The sequence below is a fragment of the Ursus arctos genome, unplaced genomic scaffold (genome assembly GCF_023065955.2).
Source record: "Ursus arctos isolate Adak ecotype North America unplaced genomic scaffold, UrsArc2.0 scaffold_2, whole genome shotgun sequence".
Taxonomy (NCBI): Eukaryota; Metazoa; Chordata; class Mammalia; order Carnivora; family Ursidae; genus Ursus; species Ursus arctos.
In genome coordinates this window covers 100,014,497-100,039,359 of record NW_026622874.1, presented here as the reverse complement: position 1 = coordinate 100,039,359, position 24,863 = coordinate 100,014,497, and the positions used below count along the sequence as shown (strand labels likewise).

The 24,863-nt window shown below is 44.5% G+C and overlaps 1 protein-coding gene across 2 annotated transcripts; it reads right to left on the bottom strand.

Moving 5' to 3' along the window:
* Positions 1-474: 474 nt before the first annotated feature.
* On the bottom strand, positions 475-24,066 carry LOC113267950 (zinc finger protein 260-like). 2 transcript variants are annotated; one of them, XM_044390192.3, is made up of 6 exons: positions 23,716-24,066; positions 23,187-23,345; positions 21,626-21,684; positions 8,711-8,876; positions 8,318-8,413; positions 475-6,075 (listed from the first exon to the last, which is right to left on the bottom strand). In XM_044390192.3, exons 3-6 carry the CDS (start codon positions 21,680-21,682, stop codon positions 3,425-3,427), a joined length of 2,970 nt encoding a protein of 989 aa, XP_044246127.1. In that variant the 5' UTR covers positions 21,683-21,684; positions 23,187-23,345; positions 23,716-24,066; the 3' UTR covers positions 475-3,424. The 2 variants fall into 2 exon arrangements, with proteins under 2 accessions (XP_044246127.1, XP_048080747.1); XM_048224790.2 differs by lacking the exons at positions 21,626-21,684; positions 23,187-23,345; positions 23,716-24,066 and having other exon boundaries at positions 8,715-8,800.
* Positions 24,067-24,863: the final 797 nt, after the last annotated feature.

Here is a 24,863-nt window from a genome sequence, read left to right as displayed (position 1 = left end):
AGCTTCCGAGCTGGTTAATTCACCAGTCCGCGCACTGGCCCTGCCCTCCCTCAGCTCACCTTCCTGACTACCAGCCCTGAGTCACAAGATGCCATCAGCGGGGATCCAGATGGACAATGCCTTTCTGTTCCCGATTCTTTATCGACGAGAAAACCTTCCCCCCAGATCAGCTGAATACTCTGGTGTTTGGTCATACTGCCAGCCCCAAACCACCGCTGGTGAGGGAGGAAACACAAGGCCCTCTGACGAAGAGGGGGCAGCAGCTGCCGACCTGCTCCAAGGAAGCTGTCTGAAGCCGGGAGCAAGGGTCAGGGCAGTCCTCCGAATCCCACCAGGACTGGGAAGAAGGGTGTTTTCTATACACAGCTCTGTCTTCAGCGTGACAAGCACCACTCCTCGCCAACCGCCGCACCCCTGCCTCTGCACACTCGATGAATGTGTGTTCATTAAACCAGCCAAACCCAAGACAGACACTTTTTTAAGGCATCGTTTGGCTTCTTTATTGACTCAATCAGTAACAACAGGCATCACTATATGTGCCAAAAACCAGAACAGGTAAGGGGTGAGGTGATTTTCAAAAACGTTTACCATTTGTCAGAACTCTGTTAAGAAAGAGAGTGAACACCATGTGTTGAGCACTGTGCTCAAGGCCTCGATTGTTCCCCCTATTTTCTGCTTCCTCTAATTACGCACACGTTGTCCTGAACCACGTCACAGCCGTGACAGCTCACCTCTGTTCTACATGGTCTCCTAGAAACTCACATTCGTAACCACGCTGAAGAAAATCACTCCAGTTCCCTAGTACTACCCAGGGCCAGTCCACATTTACATTGCTCCAGATGCCTCCAAAGTACCTACGTGGAGGTCTCTGAGCTGGACAGTTTGGGGACCCAATCGGGGATTGTGCACTGCGTCTGATTAGGTCTCAGTACCCTCTCCGTATTGAAAGAGGCCCCTGGCCTTTTCTCTTTTTAAAATCACACTGACTTTTGACGAGACCGGGCCAGTTGTCTTGGTGATGCCCCCACATTCTAGATTTGTTTCCTCCACTGAAGCTGCTTGCTCGCTCTCGTATTTTCTGTCAACTACACACTTGATTAAGCTCCTATGACGTACTCTAGCAACAGCACACCACAGTGCGACGCACAGACCTCTCGCTGCCCCTCAGCAAGAGCCACACGATGTCACCACTGCTGATGGTGCTGCATTTTATCACTGGAGAAGGGGGGGCAGTAAACCATCCCAGTGTAAAGACATACCTTTCCCGGGGCTGGTGAGGAAGGTATCTGAGGGAGGCTGGCCCCGCACAAACACGTTTCCTTCGCTCCTACTGATCCTGGCATCCACAGTCTTTGCCTAGATGCCCTAGGGGTTGCAAATTAGCGATTTTTCAAATCCTATCATTCCTTCTACGTTCATTAGCTGACACTTTTCTAGAGTAGCCTTCCCACAACGGGTCTTACTGAAAGGGCAGGGTGAAAAGCTTTCGTTCGAATGACAGAGTAAGGAGTTTTCGTAAGATTCACCTACAACGGTGGAAATAAGCTCCAGCCCCTTTCTCTTTTTCTGTATTGATGTGGACACAGATTTCTGTTTATCCAAATGTTGTAGAGTCAGTTACGTCGTTCTGTTTGACCGTCAAAGCACCTCAGATTTGGCCAGGGAGAAACCCTGCAAGGTAGCTTCTGGGACTGCTGACACATCCCCATAATCTCCGAGTACCTCCTTGCTTTTTGACACAAGAGGTCCCGGCCTCACCCTGGACACTCCAGGTCCCGGACTTAGAACCAGCTGTCGCTCCTGGTTCCTCGACAGGGAAGTGCTGGCACCAAGTCTGCTCATCTGTGGGGGCTGCCCCTGCTTCCAGTCCCTCTGCGGACAGAGCTAAGAGATACACCTTTTTCAAAACAATGACTGATACTTTAGTTCATATTTCTTATTATGGAGAGTTTTACAGAAATTCTTTCATTTTTATGGTCATCTCTTCTCTTACACTGGGAAGTTTGGTTCCTAGTAACTTTAACAGTTTCTTTTTGCCTTATCTTACAGTATACACAAGCTAGATCCAAAGTAACACCCGTATTAATAACAAAAAATTAATGAGTGGTGTTCGTAAGTTTTTGCAGATCATTGTCCTTAAATATCCCATTAAGGACATGTAGTCATAATTCTGTGTTCACTTGTTTCCTGTAAGAATGATTTTCTCTGTGTGGTTACCAATTTACTATAAAGTTGATTTCTCCGTTTTCAATTTCAGGATGCTTTTATTTTCTATTTTTGAATATATAAATAATTTACATTTGTTTGAAAGTCAAAATGTCATAGAAAGTTATAACCAAAGAAACCTTGCTCTATCCCTGACTCAATGCTGTTCACTCCTGCCTCCACAGGAATTCATTTTTATATTAGTTTGTAGTTTATCCTTCTAGTATTTCTCTTTGCAAAAATAAGCAATTGTGTGTGTATCTTACTTCCTCTCAACTCTTCCATAGAAGGTAGCATGCTATATGGTGGGGTGTACTTGCCGTTCCTCACTTAACAGTATGTTAGGGTATAGTATTTCGAATTTGTCAAACGTGACCCTTATAATGCACACTGTACTACAAACATAAAAACACTGGGGGCATTTAGTGTAAGACATCTGTCATGGTAATTATTAAGCCATAGGGAGATACTTCCTACTGCCCCCTATTTCAACACCCACTACATAAACCAAACACACACAATGTGTGTATGCTGCGTACAACATACCAAAGCCTCGATTACCCAGGCGCTCTGAGCAGCCACCACCGCCGTGTTCTTCCAAAGGCCTCGGAACCCCACAGTGAGCACCATTAGCGTCAGATGCATCTTAGGCCACATCTTCGAAATCTCGTGCCCCATGCAAATCATGACTTCTAGTGTTACGTCATTTCTAGAGAAAACGTATCCACATTTCCCAAATTGATAGACTTCCCCTTGAGATTGATTCCTTTCTTATACAGAGTTTGACTTTTTTTCCTCAAAAGCTTTCATGCATGTAAAACACTGCTATAACTTCCACTCCAACATCAGTTACCTGATGATCTGTAAATGCCTTTATACTTCTGTGGCATTCTCCGTGATGTGAGCCCTGTGACGGATTGCTCTGAGACATCTATTAGATTCACAGGTGGACACTAATATACAGGCCGATTGCAGGGCTCTCTCCATGTGAGTTCTCTCGGCTATTTACTAAGGTATGACACAGAAACCTTCCCAATATCCATTCCCGAGAGAGCCCACCAACCTCCACCCCATGTGTGTCTTCTGATGCCAGTTAAAGACTGAATCTCCGCAAGTGGAGCTCTCCACATTACTACGGTCCTAAGGCTTCTCCCACAGGTTCTCCTGGTGTTGATGAAACTCGACTTCACACAGGAGGGGTTGCCACGTTTGCTGCACCTTAGGGTATCTCTCCTGTGTGAATCACCTGATGTTTCATGAGCGTCGACTTCTTGCAGAAGGACTTCCCACATTCGTTACATCCATAGGGCTTCTCCCCCGTGTGTGTGCGCTGATGAACCGTGAGGGTCGACTTCATACAGAAGGATTTCCCACATCGCTTACACTCATAGGGCTTCTCCCCTGTGTGAGTCCTCTGATGATTAATGAGGTTCGATTTCACATAAAAAGTCTTCCCGCATTCCTTACATTCAAAGGGGTTCTTCCCTGTGTGAGTTCTCTGATGTACAGTGAGGTGTGATTTCATACAGAAAGATTTCTCACATTCATTGCATTTATATGGTTTCTCTTCTGTGTGAGTTCTCTGATGTATGGTTAAGGCTGACTTATAACAGAAAGATTTCCCGCATTTGTTACATTCATGGGGCTTCTCCCCAGTGTGTGTTCTCTGGTGTTCAATGAGGTGTGACTTCTGGAAGAAGGTTTTTTTACATTCCTTACATTCATACGGTTTCTCCCCTGTGTGTGTGCGCTGATGTTTAGTGAGGTGTGACTTCTGGAAGAAGGTTTTCCCACATTCTTTACATTCATAAGGTTTTTCCCCTGTGTGTATTCTCTGGTGTTGACTGAGGGCTGACTTCATATAGAAGGATTTCCCACATTCGTTACATTTATAGGGTTTCTCCCCTGTGTGAGTTCTCTGGTGTACCGTTAAAGTTGACTTATGGCGAAAGGTCTTCTGACATTCACTACATTCGTAGGGTTTCTCTTCTGAATGTGTCCTCTGATGATCAGTGAGATTGGACTTCATAGAAAAGGCTTTCCCACATTCACTACATACATGAGTTTTCTTTCCCGTGTGATTTCTCTGATGAATATTAAGAAGTGACTTCACGTAGAATGACTTTTCGCATTCATTACATTTAAAGGGTTTCTCTCCAGTGTGAGTTCTCTGGTGTATGATCAGGGTGGATTTCATACGGAAGGCCTTCCCACATTCGTTACACTCATGTGGTTTCTCCCCTGTGTGAGTTTTCTGGTGTTTAGTAAGGGCTGATTTTTTATAGAAGGACTTCTCACACTCATTGCATCCATAGGGTTTCTCCCCCGTGTGGGTTCTCTGATGTACTATTAGGATCGAATTCATAGAGAAGGCTTTGCCACACTCATTACATTCATAAGGTTTCAAACCCGTGTGAATTTTCTGATGTTTTGTGAGGTTTGACTTCACACAGAAGGTTTTCCCGCATTCATTACAGTCATAGGGTTTCTTCCCTGTGTGAGACACCTGATGAATAATTAGGGCTGATTTATAGCAGAAGGATTTCCCACAATCAGTACATTTATAGGGTTTCTCTTCTGTATGCTTCCCCTGATGTACGTGCAGGGCTGACTTATAGTAGAAGGACTTCCCACACTCATTACATACGTAGGGTCTCTCCCCTGTGTGTGTTCTCTGATGGTCAGCAAACTGTGACTTCTGTAAGAAAGTTTTCCCACACTCGTTACATTTGAAAGGTTTCTCCCCTGTGTGTGTTTTCTGATGCTTAGTTAAGTTTGATTTCACACAGAAGGATTTCCCACATTCCTTACATTCATACGGTTTCTCCCCTGTGTGAGTCCTCTGATGATGATTGAAGTTTGATTTTGCATAGAAGGATTTCCCACACTCGGTGCATTGATAGGGCTTCTCTCCTGTGTGAATTCTCTGATGGACTTTGAGGGCTGAGCTATAACGAAAAGACTTCTGGCACTCGTTACACGCATAAAGCCTCCCTTCTGTCCGTGTTCTCTGCTGATCAGTAAGGGCTGACAGCACAGGGGCTTTATCGCATTCACTGGGTTTCTCTCCTGCGTGAGATCTCAGAGGGTCCGTGAGTTGTGATTTCTGAAGGGTTTTTCCAGATTTATTACTTCCACAGGGTTTCTCTCTTGTGTGTGTCTTCTGATGCTGAGTCAGGAGGGACTCTTGGTAAAAAGATTTCCTGCAGTGACTACATTCAAAGGTTCTCTCTCCTGTGTGAGTTTCAGGAGGTTGAGTGACATGGGACTTCTTGCTGAAATTATTCTCACTTTCATTAGATTCCACGTTAACTCTCTGATGCTTTAAGAGGGTTGACTTCAGGCTCTCATTGACCTCACAGTGATTCTTCCTTGCATGAGTTTCCTGAAGGACTTCGAGAGCTGACTCATCACTGGTATTTCCCCCCTGTTCCTTATAGCCACACGATTTCTCTTCTGTTTGAACGCTCATAGGTGTCATGATGGCTGCCTTATTAAGGAAGGTTTCTCCACATTCATTATCTTCAAAAAGTGGTCCCAAAGTTTGACTTTTCTGTTGCTCAGTATGGTCCTCAATATGACTTGGGGATTTCCCAGCTTGGTTATGTTTGTCAGATTTCTTTCCAGCATGAGTATTTCCTTGGTTATTATCAGAGAGCAACTTCCCACATACATTAATTTCATCAGAGTTCTTACTTGAATGATTTTTATCACTAATAATTGATTCTGAAACATTTTTCAAACTCTTTCCACATGAGTCATCCTGACAGGGTGTTTCTCTGAAAACATGATCGTTCTTCTTAGTCAGTGATCTTTTGTTGATGAGTGAAACTCGCCACAAATGTTTGTCTTGGTTTTCCCGGCTTCTGTCTGTAAGGTCATAAATAAGAAAAATTAAGTGTACTTCAAAAATGTTAACACGTTTCCTGATGACCAAAGACCAAGATAGTGGAAACACCTAGCACCGCGCTTAGTTAAGCCAGTGAGCCGTGCGTGGTTAGATGCTCAGCCTCTACGAGCCACAGCTCTCACCTGCTGTGCGTCACAGCCCCAGAACTCGAAGGAAGTCATTTTTAAGAGGAGGAAAAAAAAATCAAGCTGATTTCAGACAACCGTAATAGAATTCAGTGCTAAAAGCAGTGGAGAAAGAAGTTCAAAATCCTTAAAGACTAAAAGTAAATCCCAATAATGTCACATGTAGACAAAACGGTACTCAGTTGAAATAACACCAGGAAGTCTGAATATGCAAAAATGCAGGGAAGTACTGTTCTCATGAAATCTTAAAGAACCTACTAGCAAATGAACTTCAGTCAAGAAATGGTGAAATGTAATACAGCAGAAGACTGCTTTTAAGGACTGATTTAACAAGCCTAGAAATAAAGCACGGACTTGCTATCAGAATAGAATTAAAATATAAAGGACTTCAGATTTTAGAATTATTAGATGTTAATTTTTAAACTTCCCCCAAACCTCTCCTCCCCAATCTCCCATGTCAGTAAACACCTCCCACCCCCATTATGTTGCTCCGACGAAACCCTTGCCGCCTCCTCCTCTCACAGGCCACACCCGACTTAGTGGCAAATCCTCCTCCCTACACCTACAGCCCCACCTCCTCACCTGCACCAGCTTGGAACTCGAAGCCCCCATCACTTCTCATCTGAACCACTGCAAGCATGTCTGCTCCGCTGAGAGCTGAAACCGTCCACACCCACGCAGCCCACTATCTATGTTAACTTGACTAGTATTGTGTCTTCGTAACAGGACTTTACTACTCCAGGAAACTCACCTGGGAAGCTAAAAGTTGCAAGTAATTTTACTGTTCAGTTCAGAACCTTCCCCAAAACTTTTTAAACAAACTGTTCAACTTTCCAATAAATAATAAACTTATTCTCCAGGACTCTTCAATTCTTGTTGTGTCCACACATCCTAAACTATTATGGTCCTTACTCAATGGTTATCAAACTTCTGTGTTAAAAATATACCTGAAACCATGCCCTCAAATCCTATAAATAACCTGACTTTGTTCACCTCCATGCCACCTCCCTCCATGGCACTCAGACTGTCCGGGTGAGCTGTAAATTAGAATCTGCCACATCAGTGGGCAACTCTGGCAGTACTCTGGGGGAGCCAGCCCTGCACACTGTCTCTGCTTCTACTTTTGTCAAAGACCCTCACGCCCATCTCTGATTTTCTTTGGACAGTAGCCACAGAAATTATTTTAAAACATTCTTTTGTGGAAATCCATTAATAGTTGTCCATCTCACCTAAAGCAGAATCAAAGCCCTTACCTTGTCCTGTAAGACGTCATCTGGGCTCTGGCTACCTCTCTGAAGTCACCCCTACCAATGTCCCTTGCGGATGCAACCCTGCGGCCACAATAGCCCCCTGCGATTCCCAGAGCACTTCCAACAAACACCTGCCGCAAGAGCATGGCCCAGCTGTTCCTTCTGCCTGGAAGCCCCAGGATCCTCCTGCTACCTGCTGTAATGTGGACCTCATCAAAAAGGCATCCTCTGACCACCTTTTAAAAGAGCACACCCACTCTCTATCTCCTTTTAGCCTGTGTTCTCTCCATGGGTCTTGTCACCACTTGATAAGTAGATTTTTTCGTTTACATCTATCTTCTCCTGCTAGCCTGTAAGTTCTAAGAGCTCAGCAACACTGTTATGCTCACCAGTGTATCTCCAACACCAAGAGCACAAGTAGTAGGACTATCTGCAGAACAATGAATGAATGAATGAATGAATGCCTGAGGGAAAAATAAAGAGGAAATAGTCCATGAAAATGGAAGAAGATGAATACCAGATTAAGAGGAAATAGTCCATGAAAATGGAAGAAGATGAATACCAGATTAAGAAACTAAAGACAAAGGTCTGAAACGAAGAAGGCAGGGGTTCCATACTGGCTATCGGGCAGAAAAGGGCAGCACTGGTATTTACAAGTGACAGACTGGGTGATTCGGGTGATCAGAGGTCTGCTGGCTCACTGTTTAGCTACTTCCGAAGGTCTGGGCCCAAAATTGAATTACAAAGACACACACCAACCTCAAAACCAACCCATCTAAGACCTGATTTCTGTGGGCTTCTTCCTTCCTCCACAATGACTAACTCACCTTGATCACACTGGTCTGGGAATCCGCCCTCTGATGGCCACAGCTCTTCTCCTTGCTCCAGCCTGAAGATCACCTCTGGTTTGCTGAGGTGACACCCTATGAGTGGGATACAGGGTAGAACTTGTCACAGTTGCTTGGATATCAGGCCCCTGGAGGACGAGGAAGGTGCAGCTTCAGGAGCCACATGATAAAGGTGCCCATTTGCACCTTTCATTAGGGAGGCAAGAACACAACGTCCTTTCTGTGCCCATTGGGAACATCTTTGACCCATGAGATCATGAGATATACATGCAGTATCACTAAACACTCCTTCAGGGGCCCACAGACTCTGGCAGCGATGAAGGAAGGAAGGAAACATACACTCTGAGACGTGACACAGGGAACACCCCTCACCCACTGAGACCAGGTGGCTGTAGTTCTCCAGCATCACGTCCCGGTACAGCGTCCTCTGTGTGCCCGTCAGTCGTAGCCACTCATCCCGGGTAAAGTCCACAGTCACGTCCCTGAACGACACGGATCCCTGACCAGGACATTTCTGTTCAAGCCAAAGAGAGCAGTGCTGGGTGACATGAAACAGACATGTGGGAAACAAGTCTTAACACATTTACTTCAAGAGTTTTCTGTAAAACAGTATATATGTTGCCTATTCGATACCTTCTTTTATTTTTACTTCGTGGGATAAAGTGATATGATGGGAAAACCCAGAAAACCCAATATTAACTTATTAATTCAAACAAAAAAAACTAACAGTCCTACTGTGTTTCTGAACTGTCCTAGCCCGCCAGGAATAGTAAGCTACCAATCCTGTTCTTTTTCTTGCCTTTAAGGAGCCTAAGTCATCTTTTTTTTTTTTTTTTAAGATTTGAGAGAGAGAGCATGTACACACGCATGTGAGTGGGGGCAGAGGACAAGGAAGGGAAGCAGACTCCCTGCTGAGCACAGAGCCTGACTGGGGGCTCAATCCCATGCCCCTGAGATCATAACCTGAGCTGAAATCAAAAGTCAGACGCTCAACTAACTGAGCCACCCTGGTGCCCCAGGAGCTTAAGTCTTAATAAGGAGACAAATCAGATTTACGAACACTTAACTGGTAATAAGGTTATCATGAGAGCTGTGCTAGAGTCATTTATAAGGAGTATTAAATAATGATAGAAAATATGGTTCTATTTTGTATTGTCAGGTTGGGCTTCACTTAGCAGGAGATCTTCATTAATGTGCCACCATTACCTAAGCAGGGCCGAGGAGCCATGAGAAGCACCCAGAAGTGTGACAGAACAGTGTGTAGGACTGTAAGAAGGTAAAGATCTGCAACGGTGTCCAAGGATACATTACAGAGCAAGTCTGGGGTTATTCCTGTACTTTAGTGTCTCCAAAATAGTCCACCCCCACCCTAGGAATAAAGTTTGAGCACCTCCAATTTATTTATTTCTTAATAGATAATATATACATCCTGCCAATCCACACAATAATGATAAGCTTAATTTGCTTTTTTCTGGCTAAAACTTCAATGTTGACAACCTATTGTTTCCTTTCTGCTGGCGGATGCTAGGCCCTCGGCAGGCGGCGGGTATGACACTGAAGATAATGAGGTACCAGCAAGGACATGAAAGCAATCACTGTTACAGCTTTCAAAGCCACAACCTAACATTACAACTTAAGGAACCAGAAAAAGAAGAAAAACCCAAGCCTAGCTGAAGGAAGGAAATTATAAGATTAGAGCAGAAATAAACAAAACAGAAAAGCAACAGAGAAAATGAAAACAAAAGCCAGGTTTTTGAAGAGATAAACAGAGCAGACAAACTTTTACCTGAATGGACTTAGGAAAAAGGAAGACTCAAATTACTAAAATCAGAAATGAAAATAAGGACATTTGCACCAGTTCTGCTGAAATACAAACGTTTATGAAATGGTACTCTGAAAAACCGTATGCCAACAGTTTGGATAAGCAAGAGGAAATGGACAAAATTCTAGAAACACAAAACTCAGTCAAAACTAACTCAAGAGGGGGGTGCCTGGGTGGCTTAGTTGTTAAGCGTCTGCCTTCGGCTCACGGCGTGATCCCGGCGTTCTGGGATCGAGCCCCACATCGGGCTCCTCTGCTGGGAGCCTGCTTCTCCCTCTCCCACTCCCCCTGCTTGTATTCCCTCTCTCTCTGGCTGTCTCTCTGTCAAATAAATAACTAAAATATTAAAAAAAAAAAAAAAAGACTAACTCAAGAGGAAAACAGATGATCTGAATAGAACTGTCACTAGTAAGGAGACTGGGTCAGTAATGAGCATTATCCTGACGAATACAAGCTGTGGACTTCACTGCTTCACTGTTTCATTCTACCAACAATTTAAAGAGGAGCTAATACCAATCCTTCTCAAACTTTTCCAGAACATTGAAGGGGACCAAACACTTCCTAACTCATTCTGTGAGGCCAGTATCACCCTGATACCAAAGCCAGAAAAAGACATTGCAAGAGACCTACTGACTGTTATTCCTTATGAACGCAAAAATCCTCAAAATAATACTAGCAAACCAAATTCAGCAGCATACACAAAGGACTACACGCCGTGACCAAGTGTGGTTTATTCCTGGAACGTGAGGGTGGTTCAGAATATGAAAATCAGTCAACACAATATACCATACATTAACAGAATGAAGGAAAAAACACATAATCATCTCAACCGATGTGGAAGAAGCATCCAAGAAAATCCAACACCCATTCTTCATGATAAAAAGAATCAAGAAGCTAGGAATAGTAGGAACCCACCTCAACATAATAAAATACATGAAAAACCCACAGCATACATCGCACTGGTGGAAGCAGACAGTTTTTCCTCTAAGATCAGGAGTAAGACAGGGATGCCCCTTGCGCCACTTCTATTCAATCTAGTCCCGGAAATTCTAGCCAGAGCAATTATGCGGGGGTTGGGGGGAAGGAAGAAAACAAAAGAAAGAAAAGTAACATTCAAATCGGAAAAGAAGAAGTAAAATTATATTTATTTGCAAATGGTATGATCTTATATGTAGAAAACCCTAAAAAGGCCACAAAAAAACTGTTAGAGCTAATAAATGAATTCAGCAAAGTAGCAGGAAGGACACAAATCAACACACAGGAAGCAGCTGCATTTCTGTACACTAACAACAATTTGAAAAGAAGTTATAAAAACGATCCCATTTACAACAGCATCAAAAGAATAGAATACTTAAGAATTAACAAAGGAGGTGAAAGATTGTACGAGGAAAGCCACAGAACACTGCTTAAAGAAATTAAGGACACAGTTAGGTGGGAACACACCCTGCATTCATGGATTGGAGGACTTAATATTGTGAAGATGTCAATACCTCCCAAAGCAATCTACAGAATCAATCCAATCCCTACCAAAATCCCAGTGATGTTTTTACGTAGAAAATAGGAAAACTCATTGAAAAACTCATCTTAAAATTTACATGGAATCTCAAACGGACCCCAAATACCCAAAACAATCTTGGAAAAGAAGAGCTGGAGCACCCACCCTCCCTGATTATAAAACTCACTACAAAGCCATAGAAATCAAAACAGTGTGGCACGGGTATACATAGACACACAGACCAATGGAATAGACAGCCCAGAATTAAACCCTCATATATGTGGCCAGATAATTTTTTTATAAGGATGCCAAGACCATTCAATGGGTAAAAAACAGTCTTTCCAATAAATGGCGCTAGGAATATTGGGCATCCACAGGCAAAGAATGAAACTGGACTCCTATTTAACACCACATACAAAAATCAACTTAGCGTGGATCAAAGACCTAAATGTACTATTTAAAACTTTAAAACTCTTAAAAAAAAACATAAGGCAAAATCTTCATGACACTAGATCTGGCTATAATTTCTTGGATATGATGCATAGGCAACAAAAGAAAAAAAACAGACAAATTGGATTTTCTGAAAATTAAGAATTTTGTACATCAAAAGACACTATCAACAGAGTAAAATGCAACCCACAGAATGGGACAAAATATTTTTAAGTCATATATCTGATAAGGCATTAATTCCCAGAATATATAGAGGACTCCTAAAAAAACCCCAACAACACAAAAACCACAAACATCCAATTCAAAAATGGGCAAAATACTTGATCAGACATTTTTCCAAAGATACATAAATGGCTGATAAGCACATGAAAACATGCACAACATCACTGATCATTAGGAAAATGCAAATTAAAACACAATGAGATACCACCTCACACCCATTAGGATGGCACCTCTAACACAGACACATACACACACACGCACACACAACATGTGCTGGAGAGGATGTGGAGAAACTGGATTCCTTGGGCAATGCTGGTGGGGATGTGGAATGGTACAGGCGCCATGGCAAGGCATGGCAGTTCTGCAAAAAGTGAAAAACAGGGGCGCCTGGGTGGCACAGCGGTTAAGCGTCTGTCTTCGGCTCAGGGCGTGATCCCGGCATTATGGGATCAAGCCCCACATCAGGCTCCTCCGCTATGAGCCTGCTTCTTCCTCTCCCACTCCCCCTGCTTGTGTTCCCTCTCTCGCTGGCTGTCTCTCTCTCTGTAGAATAAATAAAAAAAAATCTTTAATTAAAAAAAAAAAAGTGAAAAACAGAATTACCGTATGAGCCAGTAATTCTACTTCTGGATATATACTCAAAAGAACTGAAAGCAGGGTCTTGGACATATTTGTACACCTGTATTTATAGCAGCTTTATTCACAATAGCTAAAATGTGGAAGCAACCCAAATGCTCATCAGCAGAGGAACAGACCAGCAAACATGGTATATACATGGAGTATTACTCAGCCACAGAAACAGGAAGGACATTCCAACACATGCTACAACATAGATGAACCTTTAAGCCATTACACGCTAAGAGAAATAAGCCAGCCACAAAAGGAGAGCTACTCGTATCATAGAGACAGAGAATAGAATGGTGGATGCTAGGGACAAGAAGAAGGGAGGAATAGAAAGTTATTGTTCAATGGGCACAGAGCTTCAGTTTTACAAGATTAAAAGAGTTGTGGGAACGGATGGTGGTAATGGTTGTACAACATTATGAATGTATTAATACCACTAAACTGTATACTTAAAAATAATTAAAATGGTAAATTTTATATGCCACAATAAAGAAAAACTGGGGAAAAGTTACATTAAAGAATGAACCCCCATCAAATGTACATGGCTGGAGAGATATACCATGCTAACACTGACCAAAAGAAAGCAGGAGGGGCTATATTATTTTCAGACAGAGCAGACTTCAAAGTAAGAAAAGCTATCAAGGATAACGAGAGGCTTTCATAATGATAAAAGGGTCAATTCTCCAAGAAGAAATAATAATCCTTAACAAGTATGTGCCCAAAAACAAAGTGTCAAATATGTCAGACAAAAACTGATAGAACTATAAGGAGAAAGAACGAATCCACTATTACAGCTGGGAGACTTCAACATCACTCTATCAGAAATGGACAGATCCAGTCGGCAGACCATCAATGACAGAGTTGACCTCAACAACACCATCAATCGACTGAATCGAAGTGAAATCTACAGACTACTTGGTCCAACAGAAGCAGAATACATTCTTCTCAAGTTCACATGGAGCATTCGCCAAGATGGACCACATTCTGGGCCATAAAACACACCTTAATAAACTAAAAGAAGACAGAAATCATACAAGTTCTGCTCTTAGACCACAGTGGAATTAAACTATAAATCAGTAACAGAAAGAGAACTGAAAAACTCCAAAATACATGAAGATTAAACAATACACTTTTTTTTTTAAGATTTTATTTATTTATTTGACAGAGAGAGAGACAGCCAGCAAGACAGGGAACACAAGCAGGGGGAGAGGGAGAAGCCGGCTTCCAGCGGAGGAGCCTGATGTGGGGCTCGATCCCAGAACGCCGGGATCACACCCTGAGCCGAAGGCAGACGCTTAACGACTAAGCCACCCAGGCGCCCCTAAACAATACGCTTTCTAAATAACTCATGGGTGAAAGAAGAAATCTCAAAAGAAAATTTAAAATAGTTTGTACTAAATGAAAATTAAAACACAATTTATGAAAAATGTATGCAATGCAACCAGAGCAGTGGAGCACAGCATTTAGTGCATATGCTAGAGAAGACAGAACTAAAATCAATCACCTAAGATTTCACCTTAGGAAATCTGAAAAAGAACAACAAACTAAAAGTGAATAGAAGAAAAGAAATAATAAAAATCAGTGTAGAAATCAAATGGAAATTTCAAAAGAAATCGCAAAATGGAAATAAACAGGAAAAAAAAATCTCAATGAAACCAAAAGCTGATTCTTTGAAAAGATTTTTTTAAAAAATCGATAAACCTCTGCTAGGTTTTCTATGAAAAAGAGAGAGAGGACACAAATTACTAATATGTAAAATGAAAGAGGGAACATATCACTACAGATCCTAGGGATGAATAACTCTATGTCCACAAATTTGTTACCCTAGAACGGAACCAATCTGTTCAGAGACACAACCTGTCAAACATGCAAGAAGAAACACACAATCTAAATAAGTCTGTATCAAAGAACTTGAGTCAATAATTAATAATCTTCCAAAACAGAAAGCACCAGGCTTAGATGGGTTCACTGGTGAATCCTACTACGCACTTATGGAAGAAATACTACTTCTCTGCAATCTCCTTTAGAAGATAGAAACAGAGGGAACAGTTCCTATTTCATTCTCTGTGGCCATCATTACCCTAATACCAAAATGAGACAGACATTCCAAGAAAACTACAGACCAATATCTCTCATCAACCCAGAAGCAAAAATCCTTAACAAAATATTAGCAAAATGAAAGCAACAATGTGTAGAAAGAATTATACATCGCAACCAAGTAGGATTTTTCCAGATATGCAAGGCTGGGTCACCATTCTAAATAATTAAGATAAGCCGTTACATCAACAAGCTAATGAAGGAAAAGCACAAGATCATATCCGTAAGATGCAGGAAAAACATTTGACAAGTAAAAAAAACTCAATAAATTAGGAATACAGAGAAATGTCCTCAGCTTGATAAAGAATATCTACAAAAACTTACAGCTAATGTCATACTTAATGGTGAAGAACTAGAAGTTTTACCACTAACATCAGAAACAAGGCAAAGATGTCCCCTCTCACCATTCTTTTTCAACATCGTCCTGAAAGTCTTAATTAATGCAAGAATACAAGAAATGGAAATAAAAGCTATACTGACTGGGAAGGAAGAAACAAGCTGTCTTTGTAGATAACATGATGGTCCATGTAGAAAATCCAAAAGAATCAAAAAAAAGTCCTGAAGATATTAAGTGATTATAGCAAGTTTCCAGGGCACAAGGTTCATATACAGCAATTGTATTCCTATGTAACAGCAATGACCAAGTAGAATTTGAAATTAAAAACATAATTGCAAGGGGCACACGGAGGCGGGGGGGGCTCAGACAGTTAAGCGTCTGCCTTCGGCTCAGGTCATGATCCCGGGGTCCTGGGATTGACTCCCGCATCGGGCTCCCTGCTCAGCAGGGGAGTCTGCTTCTCCTTCTTCCTCTCCCTCTGCCCCTGCCTGTGCTTGCTCTCTCTCTCTCGCTCATTTTAATAAATTAAATCTTTTTTAAAAACCCATATAATTTCATGTACATTTCACCCAGAAAAAATGAAATACTTAGGTATAAATCTAACAAAATACATACAAAATATATACGATGAAAATTATAAATCTCTGATGAAAGAAGTAAAAAATGAAATAAACGGAGAGTTATTCCATGTTTGTGGACAGGAAGACTCAATACTGTCAAAATGTCAGTTCCTCCCAACTTGATCTATAGTTTCCATCAATCCTAATCAAAATCCCACCAAGTTATTTTGTGGATGTCAACAAACTGATTCTAAAGTTTATATATAAAGACAAAAGACCCACAGTGACCAATGTAATATTAGAAGCAAGGAATAAAGTCGGAGGACTGACACCACCTCACTTCAAGTCTTACATAAGCCCACAGTAATCAAGGCAGGTGCTATTGGTGAAAGAACAGACAGGCACATCAATGGAACAAAACAGAGATCCCAGAAATAAACCCCCATAAATGCAGTCAGCTGATCTTTGACAAAGGAGCAAAGACAGCCAACAAATGGTGCTGGAATAATTAGAAACCCACATGCAAAAAAAGTGAATCTAGATACAGACCTTACATCCTTCACAAAAATAAACTCAGACTGGATCACAGACCTAAATGTAAAACACAAAGCCATAAAACTCCTAGAAGACAACACAGAAGAAAATGTAGGTAACTTCGGGTTTGGCGATGACCTTTTATATACAACTCCAAAGGCACGACCCACAGAAGAAAGAATTGATAGGTGGGACTTCATTAAAATTGAAACTTTGTGTCCTGTGAAAAGACACTGTTGAGAGAATGAAAAGGTAAGCCACAGACTGAGAGAAAATACTTGCAATAAACATATCTGATAAAGGACTGTTTTCCAAAATATACAAAGAACTCTTAAAACTCAGGAAGAGCGGTGCCTGGCTGGCTCAGTCAGAACATGCGACTTTTTTTTTTTTTTTTTTTTTTTAAGATTTTATTTATTTATATGACAGAGAGACAGCCAGTGAGAGAGGGAACACAGCAGGGGAGTGGGAGAGGAAGAAGCAGGCTCCCAACGGAGGAGCCCGATGTGGGACTCGATCCCGGAACGCCGGGATCACGCCCTGAGCCGAAGGCAGACGCTTTAACGACTGCGCTACCCAGGCACCCCAAAGAACATGCGACTCTTGATCTCATGGTGTAGAGATTACTAAAAATAAACAAACAAACTTAAAAAAAAAAAAAAAAACCCTCAACACTGAGAAAACAAACAACACAAGACCTTAAGGGACACCTCACCGGAGATATACAGACATCAAATAAGCATATGAAAAGGTGCTCCACATTATATGTCATTAGGGAGACGCAAATTAAAATGAAAAACCTCTCCACACTTACGACGAAGCCCTGAATCCAGAACACCGATCACACCAACCTCTGGTCAGGACGCGAAGCAACAGGAACGGTCACTCAGCGCCGGGGGATGCAAAACGGTACGGCCAGTGCGCAAGCCAGTTTGATGGTTTCTTACAAAACGAAGCAAACTCTTACCGGACCATCCAGCAATCACACCCCTTGGTATTTACTCAATAAAGTGAAAAACTTATGTCCACACAAAACCCTACACATGGACGTTTATTTCAGCTTTGCTCACAATTGCCAATACTTGGAAGCCACCAAGATGTCTTTCGGTAGGTGACTGGGTAAATAAACTGCGGTCCATCCAGACAGTGGAACATCATTCAGCGCTGAAACGGAATGAGCTAACAAGCCACGAAAAGACATGCAGTCAGCTAAGTGAAAAAAAGCCTATCTAAAAAGGTTATACTATATGATCCCAACTATGCGACATTCTGGAAAAGGCAAAACTATGAAGAAAATAAAAATATCCGTGGTTGCCAGGGGGAGGGAGAAGGGGGGGATGAGTGGGTAAAGCACAGAGGATTTCTAAACACAGTGAAAACACACTGACCCTTGGACAACATGGGTTTAAACTGCATGGGTCCACTTACACTCAAGATTTTTTAAATTAATACCATATATATTTGTTCTCTTCCTTATGATTTTCTTCGTGACATTTTTTCTTTAGCTTATTTATATTGTAAGAATACTGTATATAATACATATAACATATAACATACAAAATACCTGTTAATTGGCTGTTTGTATTATCTGTAAGGCTTCCAGTTAGTACTAGGCTATTAGTAGTTAAGTTTTGGGGGAGTCAAAAGTTACAGGTAAATCTCTCGAGCGAGGAACTGGTGCCCCAATCCCTGTGTTGTTCGAGGGTCACTGTACTCTGTATGATACTGCAACCGCGGATACACGTATCCGTGGGTCAAAAGCCCACAGAGTGAACGCCAAGAGTGAACCCTGACGTAAACTTCGGACGCAGTGATTCTGCTGTGTCGGTGTGGGTTCATCAGCTGCAACAAAGGTACCCCTCTGGCGGGGGATGCGGACAATGGGGAAGGCTGGGGGGGGCGGGGGTACATGCGAAATCTCTGCATCGTCCACTCCATTTTGCTGTAAACCTAACGTTGTTCTAAGAAAAAATAAACTCTTCAAGCGAGAACAACAACAAAACTCCACCTTGCATGACCTGAGACAGCACTCAGAGAAGGGAAAGGAGACCCCGGTTCTCCCGATGGCCCTGCTGGGTGCTCAGGGAGGATGGTTTGCCCAGTAAGAGTAGAGTTTGGTTCCCAAATAAGACAAAGCCTACCGTTTGTCTAGTCAGCCACAAATATGTGTCGAGCCCCTACTAGGAGTGAGGCACAAGGTGAGGAAGTGAGAGTACAAAGATGGACACGATACGCATCTAGACTTGGAAGGGCTAATGCCCTATCGACACAAACAAGTAATTTCCACACAAGCGACAAAGTACAGTGACAGGGACAGCACGGGGTATTGTGGGAACACAGAGGAGAAGAGCAATTAATCTAGAGAGGGGACAAAGAAAGAGAAGAAGGGCTTCCTGGCTGAGATACCCCCAGTTTAGCTCAGAGACTCAGAAAAGGAATTGGAGCAGGGGTCAAAGTCAGCCCACAGAGCAGGAACGTCAACAAATGCACTGGCAGGCAGTTAGGGAACTACGTCAGGTTTGGGATCACATTACAGCTTTGCTTGTAAAACGTCACTTTCTCCACCAAACTGTAAATTCCATCAAAAAGGGACCAGGTCTCGACATGGCTTTGAGTGGAGTCTGTGGCACACGGTCCAGTGTCCAGCACATCGAACAAATGACCAATAAACCAAAGTTGGGTAAAATGTGAAGAGTATTACAATTTTTAAAAATGTTTTAATAAAACAGAGAAATAGGAAGTGGTCATAGTCTCAACAGCCTTAATTTCATAAGGAGCGTAGCCTCGCCCCTACAGGTGGCTGCGAGGTACTCAAGTGCTCTCCACATCGCAATGGCATCATCTGAACAGCATTTGAGATTAAGATGGATGTATTTATTTTAGACACAGAGAGAGCATGCGTGTGCGACAGGGGTGAGGGGCAGAAGAAGAGAATCTTTTTTTTTAAGATTTTATTTATTTGACAGAGAGAGACAGCCAGCGAGAGAGGGAACACAAGCAGGGGGAGTGGGGGAGGGAGAGGAAGAAGCAGGCTCCCAGCGGGGAAGCCCAATGCGGGGCTCGATCCCAGAACGCCGGGATCACCCCCTGAGCTGAAGGCAGACGCTTAACGACTGAGCCGCCCAGGCGCCCCCAGAGGAAGAGAATCTTCAAGCAGACTCCCCGCTGAGCACTGAGCCCAAGATGGGGCTCGATCCCAGGACCCATGAGATCATGACCTGAGCTGAAACCAAGAGTTGGATGCTCAACCAACCAAGCCACCAGGCGCCCCTGAATAGCATTTCCGATTAATTACTTAGGAGGACAGACGTAATCTGGGGGAGAAAGGAGCAAGTAGCTATTCCAACAGTCCAGGGGAGAGAGAATTAAGCTCTGATAAGAGGAGAAGGAATGCAGTAGGAAGAACAGGTTTAAGAATTGTTGACATCTTAAAAGTAGGAAAACTGCGACGCACACAGGATGAGGGAGGGAAGGCTTTAGGATGAATCCCCTCCCAGTGCTTCCTTTAACTGTGTCCTGCAGATGGACCATCATCTGACAGCGGATGGAGGGACAAGATTAGATGGGCGACAGGGAGGCTGTAAATGGTTACTTTAACTTTGGAACGTGGAAAACAAAGGTGCCTCTAGCCACCTGCACAGAGAAGGACAAGACGTGAGGGAAGAGCCCAGGCTATGATAACACTTGGTACTATCACCACAGAGGGTATGAAATAGAAAGGACCGGCAGAGTAACAGGAGGAATGAGCGAAGGATGGGAATTTGGGGATAAGCCATGAGAATGGGCAAAACAGGAGGAAGATGCCATGAGGGAGACAAAGAAATCAGAGTAGGAAAAAAGCGAGAAGAACGATGTCACAAAATACCAGAGACAGAGGCCTTTCTAGAAGGTCAGAGTGGGTTAACTGCCACAGGCAGCCGAACGTTCTAGTAAAGTAAGGTCTGGAAAACATCCAATGGGGGCCACTGTAGAGACATTACTGCCAAGCTTTATCAGAACATATTTAGGTAAGTAATGGGGAAGAAGCAAGGTTGCATCGAGTGGATTAAAATGGGAAAGGATAAGCAGAAATTTGTACCCCAGTGTTCACAGCAGCACTATTCTTAACGACCAAAAGATGGAAACAATCCCAAGTGTCCATTAACACATGAATGAACAAAAGGTGATGCATCCGTACAACAACAGATTATTCAGACACTGAAAGGAAGGAAGTTCTGATCTATGCTACGACACAGACGAACCCTGAAAATGTTATAATAAGTGAAAGAAGGAAGGCACAAGAGGACAAAGACTGTGTGAGTCCACCCATATAAAATACCTAGGGTAGGGAAATTCAGAGAGACAGACAGTAGATCTGGTTACCAGTGGCTGGGGGGACCAGGAGTTACTGGCTAAAGGATTATAGAGATTTGTCTGGGGTGACGAGAAAGTTATGAAAGTAGGGGTGACAGCTGTACAACATTGTGAATGTAATTCACGCCACCGAACTGTACACTTACGGTTAAATGGTTAAAATGGTGAATTTTGTTATATATACTTTATCAAGATAAAAGAAACGTGAGTGGACAGTGCATAAGCATTTGCCAAAGACCAGTTTGAACAACCTGCCGTCCAACTGTTTAAGGAATTAAGAACAAGCCAACCGTTTCTTTCGTGCCTCCAGAGAGCCTCAGGGTTTTGTCCCGAGATCCGAGCGAATGTTCAGAAAGCTCTTCAGAGTCTAACAGCACTTTGGTCCCTAATCAAACCAGACCTCTGACCGCCACCTCCAGTGAAGAGCGATTACAGGCAACAAGGGGGTCACCATAAGGTTCTTCACTACCTGAAGAACTTCAAAGACGTTTTTTTCCAGACTCCAGAGTCACTAAGTCTTTCTGTCCCAGGAGTAACTGGCTGGTTCCTCTCTGCGGTCACTGAAAGTCCCACGTAGATCAGGAAGCTCAAAGACAAACGTGTGGCTCAGCTTTGATGACTGAGGGGTCTCATGACTCACGGCCACCGCTGCAGGCCACACAGGTACCACTCACTCTTCATTTACCCAGAAGTAGCTTTGTATCTATTTCGACTTTAAGATATGAACACGCTTATAAAAACCACAAAATCTGCTGGAAAATGAAATAGGGAAAAAATAAAAGAACCAACTCACGTGGGACTTGTTCATTTTCTGTTGTTCTTGGTAGAATGTCAAAAGCCGGGAAGGCATACCTATAAGAGGAGGCAAGAGCAACAGGGTAATCAGGTCTGGCTGGCCCTGCAGCACCTCGGTTCCTGTACAAACTTCTACGCACCAGCCAGGTAACTTCTGATCCTGGAGAAGAGAGGGAAGGGAACATCCGTCCCTCTGTGACTCCTTAAACCTGGAATGTTTCTTACTGCTTTAACTATGTCCCCCTCCCACTAACACAGAAATGTTTAAAACAACTATTTTTTTTTAAAGATTTTATTTGAGACAGAGTTTGTGTGTGCCAACGTGCATGTGTGGGGAGGGGGGCGGAGCAGAGGGAGCGGGACAAGCAGACACAGTGCTGAGTGCATGACCCCAAGATCATGACCTGAGCAGAAGTCAAGAGTCGGATGCCCAACCGAGCCACCCAGGCGCCCCTTAAAACAGAACTATTAAGCAAATACTGGCGTGTCAAAATATGAAATACAGTGTCTTCATTAAAACCGATCTTGCAGGGCACCTGAGTGGCTCAGTTGGTTGAACTACCGACTCTTGGGTTTAGCTGGGGTCGTGATCTCAGGGTCGTGGGATCAAGCCCGCCACAGGCTCTATGCTGAGCATGGAACCTGCTTGGGGTTTTTGCTCTTTCTCTCCCTCTACCCCTTCCCCCCATCACTGGCACACCAGCGGTCTCTTCCTAAATAAATAAATTTTAAAAACAGGGACACCTGGATGGCTCAGTCAGTTAAGCATCTGCCTTCGGCTAAGGTCATGATCCCAGGGTTCTAGGATCAAGTCCCACATCGGGCTCCTTGCTCAGCAGGGAGCCTGCTTCTTCCTCTGCCTGCCACTCCCTCTGCTTGCACGTGCGCTCACTCTCGCGGGCTCTCTCTCTCTTTCTGGCAAATAAACAATAAAATAAATAATAAATTTTAAAAACAAAACACAAAACCTGATATTGTAGGGGAAAACAAACCCTAAAGGCTATTTTGTGTATTTGACTTAGTAACAATAACATTCACCCCTTGAATCCACGAATCCTCAAAGGTTTGGAAAAAGGGATAGGTAACCTAAACATAAGTCTTTCAAGAAACTGTTTCTTCTAATTCAATTGGTGTTTCTCAAAAGGATCTTTTAAGAGGAAATTTATTTTGACATGATTGTGTCGACTCAGGGACTCTGGCTTCTACTCGCTTCTTATTGATCCTAAACAAGTCATTTTCCCCTCCAGGTTCTTGTCCCCTCTTGTGCCAAATGAGACAAAAACAGAAAACCCTGGCAAACCCTCCCTGAACTACTACTCTTGAGCCTGTCAGATCAGGAAGACACAAGAACACATCTCCAGATGCCTGACCTGGTGACTGGTCACGATTAGAAAGCTGCCCACCTTCTGGAAAGAATCAGTGGAGAATTAAGGGAGGGAAGAGTGCCCTTTGGGGAGGGGCTGAAAGTAAAAGCTTCCTAGCTGTAGAGCCAACGAGGTGACATTTCTCACACAGTCTGTCCCCTGCCACCACTTGGCCCCAGCTCCCTTCTCACTCACAGCTTCTGAACGTGGTGAAATGACTCGGGCCCCGTATGCTCTTTTTCTGCGTTTCTTCTGTCTCTTTTAAAGCTCTGCAGAGGGTTCCTCCTGGTGAGATTCCTGTTCCTGAAGCTCGGCCTCTCTTGCCTCAGTAGAGCTGCTTTGTTCCAGGAGAGCCTAGGGACAAACTCCCTTCAGCTGGAACCTTCATCAGGGGCCCTAGACCCGCCTCCCGAAGAACACACGGCCCCTCTCAGGGATTGCAAACAAGGGGCCGAGGACAAAGGCGGGCTGGCCGCGGTGAAGAGCTCTCAAGCTCTGGACAGCGCAGATGCGGGGGGGCCCCGCGCCCCGCGGGACGGCACTCTGCGGGGAGGCTCCCGCGCGCCCAGTCGTGCACGCACCCAGGGAAACGCTAAGGAGCCCCGGGATTCACACCGTCGCGGGCAAGCCGGGCACACACATTTCGGTCACAGGTGTAGGGCCTCGGCGCCGGGCTCTGACCGGTGTGCGGCAATCAAGGCGCGGCACCCGGTCCCAGTCCTACCTAGGCGACCCCCCGGCCGGTGGCAGCTGGCGCTCAGTCCTCCGGGCCGCGGTCGGGCCCCTTCAGCACCTACGAGGATGGAGACCCCGCGGCAAGCGCGGCCTCCCCCCAAAACGCGGCCCTTCCTGCGCGTTCGTTCGGGGGTCCCAGAGGCGCCCCCATTTTGGGTGGACACGGCCCCCGCCGGGGGGGGGCGGCCTGAGAGGGCGGGGGTATGCCGCCCCTCTCCCCAGGCCCGGCGCTGCAGCCTCGGGCCGCCCGCGCGGTCCACAGCCCGAACCTCCACGGCCCACCGCCCGCCCTCGCGCGACCGCAACTGCACCCTCGCCGGGGTAGGCCCGAGACCCCCAGAACGCCCCGCGGCGGAAAGACGCGCGCCTGCGCACTGAGCCCGACGCCGGCCCGGCCGCGCGCTCCACGAGCCCCGCGGGAGGCTCCGCCCATGGACAGGGCGGGACCTGCGCGGACCGGCCCCGCCCCGCCCCCACATCACCCCACTCTGCCCCTCCCCAATTTCACCCCGACTCCCACCCCACCTCGCCCCCACATCACCCCACCCCGCCACCGTATCACCCCACTCCCACCCCACCCTAACCCTCCCCGACTTCACCCTGACTCCCAACCCACCGCGCGCCCACATCACCCCACTCCCACCCCGCCCCATGTCACCCCACTGCCACCCCCTCCACGCTCCCACATCACCCCGAGTCCCCCACGTCTTCCCAACCCCAGCTCAGAGGCCTCTCCTGCCAGGCGGTGAGGGGCCTCCTCAAAGCCGCGGAAGAAGACAGAGATTCGGAAATACAGATGAAAAGTTTTAACCAAATGAGCCCTTGCAATCAATTGCCCAGCCAAGCAATTTTTAAAAGATGTGAATGAAAACGAAATAAAGGCGGGGATGATAAAAATTTAAGACAAAATACACAAAAATCGAAGTTAAGTCAAAACGCACAGAAACGAAAAGAAGTATCTTGCACCTTCTCCCAGGGATGACTATACTGAACCGTTAGGCGCGCATCCTTCTGACAGTTTCACCGTAAAGAAAAAATAAAAAAGGATCATGAGGGACCAGAGCACAGGCCGAGGACACTGTAACTACAATGATGAAGGGGCTCTGGGATCGGTGGGAGAGTAAAATATGCAATACA

Bases quoted from the DNA above. Each gene is read 5' to 3' on its own strand.
- LOC113267950 (XM_044390192.3), bottom strand. From the start codon at position 21,682: ATGCCTTCCCGGCTTTTGACATTCTACCAAGAACAACAGAAAATGAAC. The intron at 8,877-21,625 runs GTGAGTTGGTTC...CATGTCACCCAG, and splicing joins AGAAAATGAACAAGTCCCAC to CACTGCTCTCTTTGGCTTGA. The intron at 8,414-8,710 runs GTGAGGGGTGTT...TCCCACTCATAG, and splicing joins CAGCCACCTGGTCTCAGTGG to GGTGTCACCTCAGCAAACCA.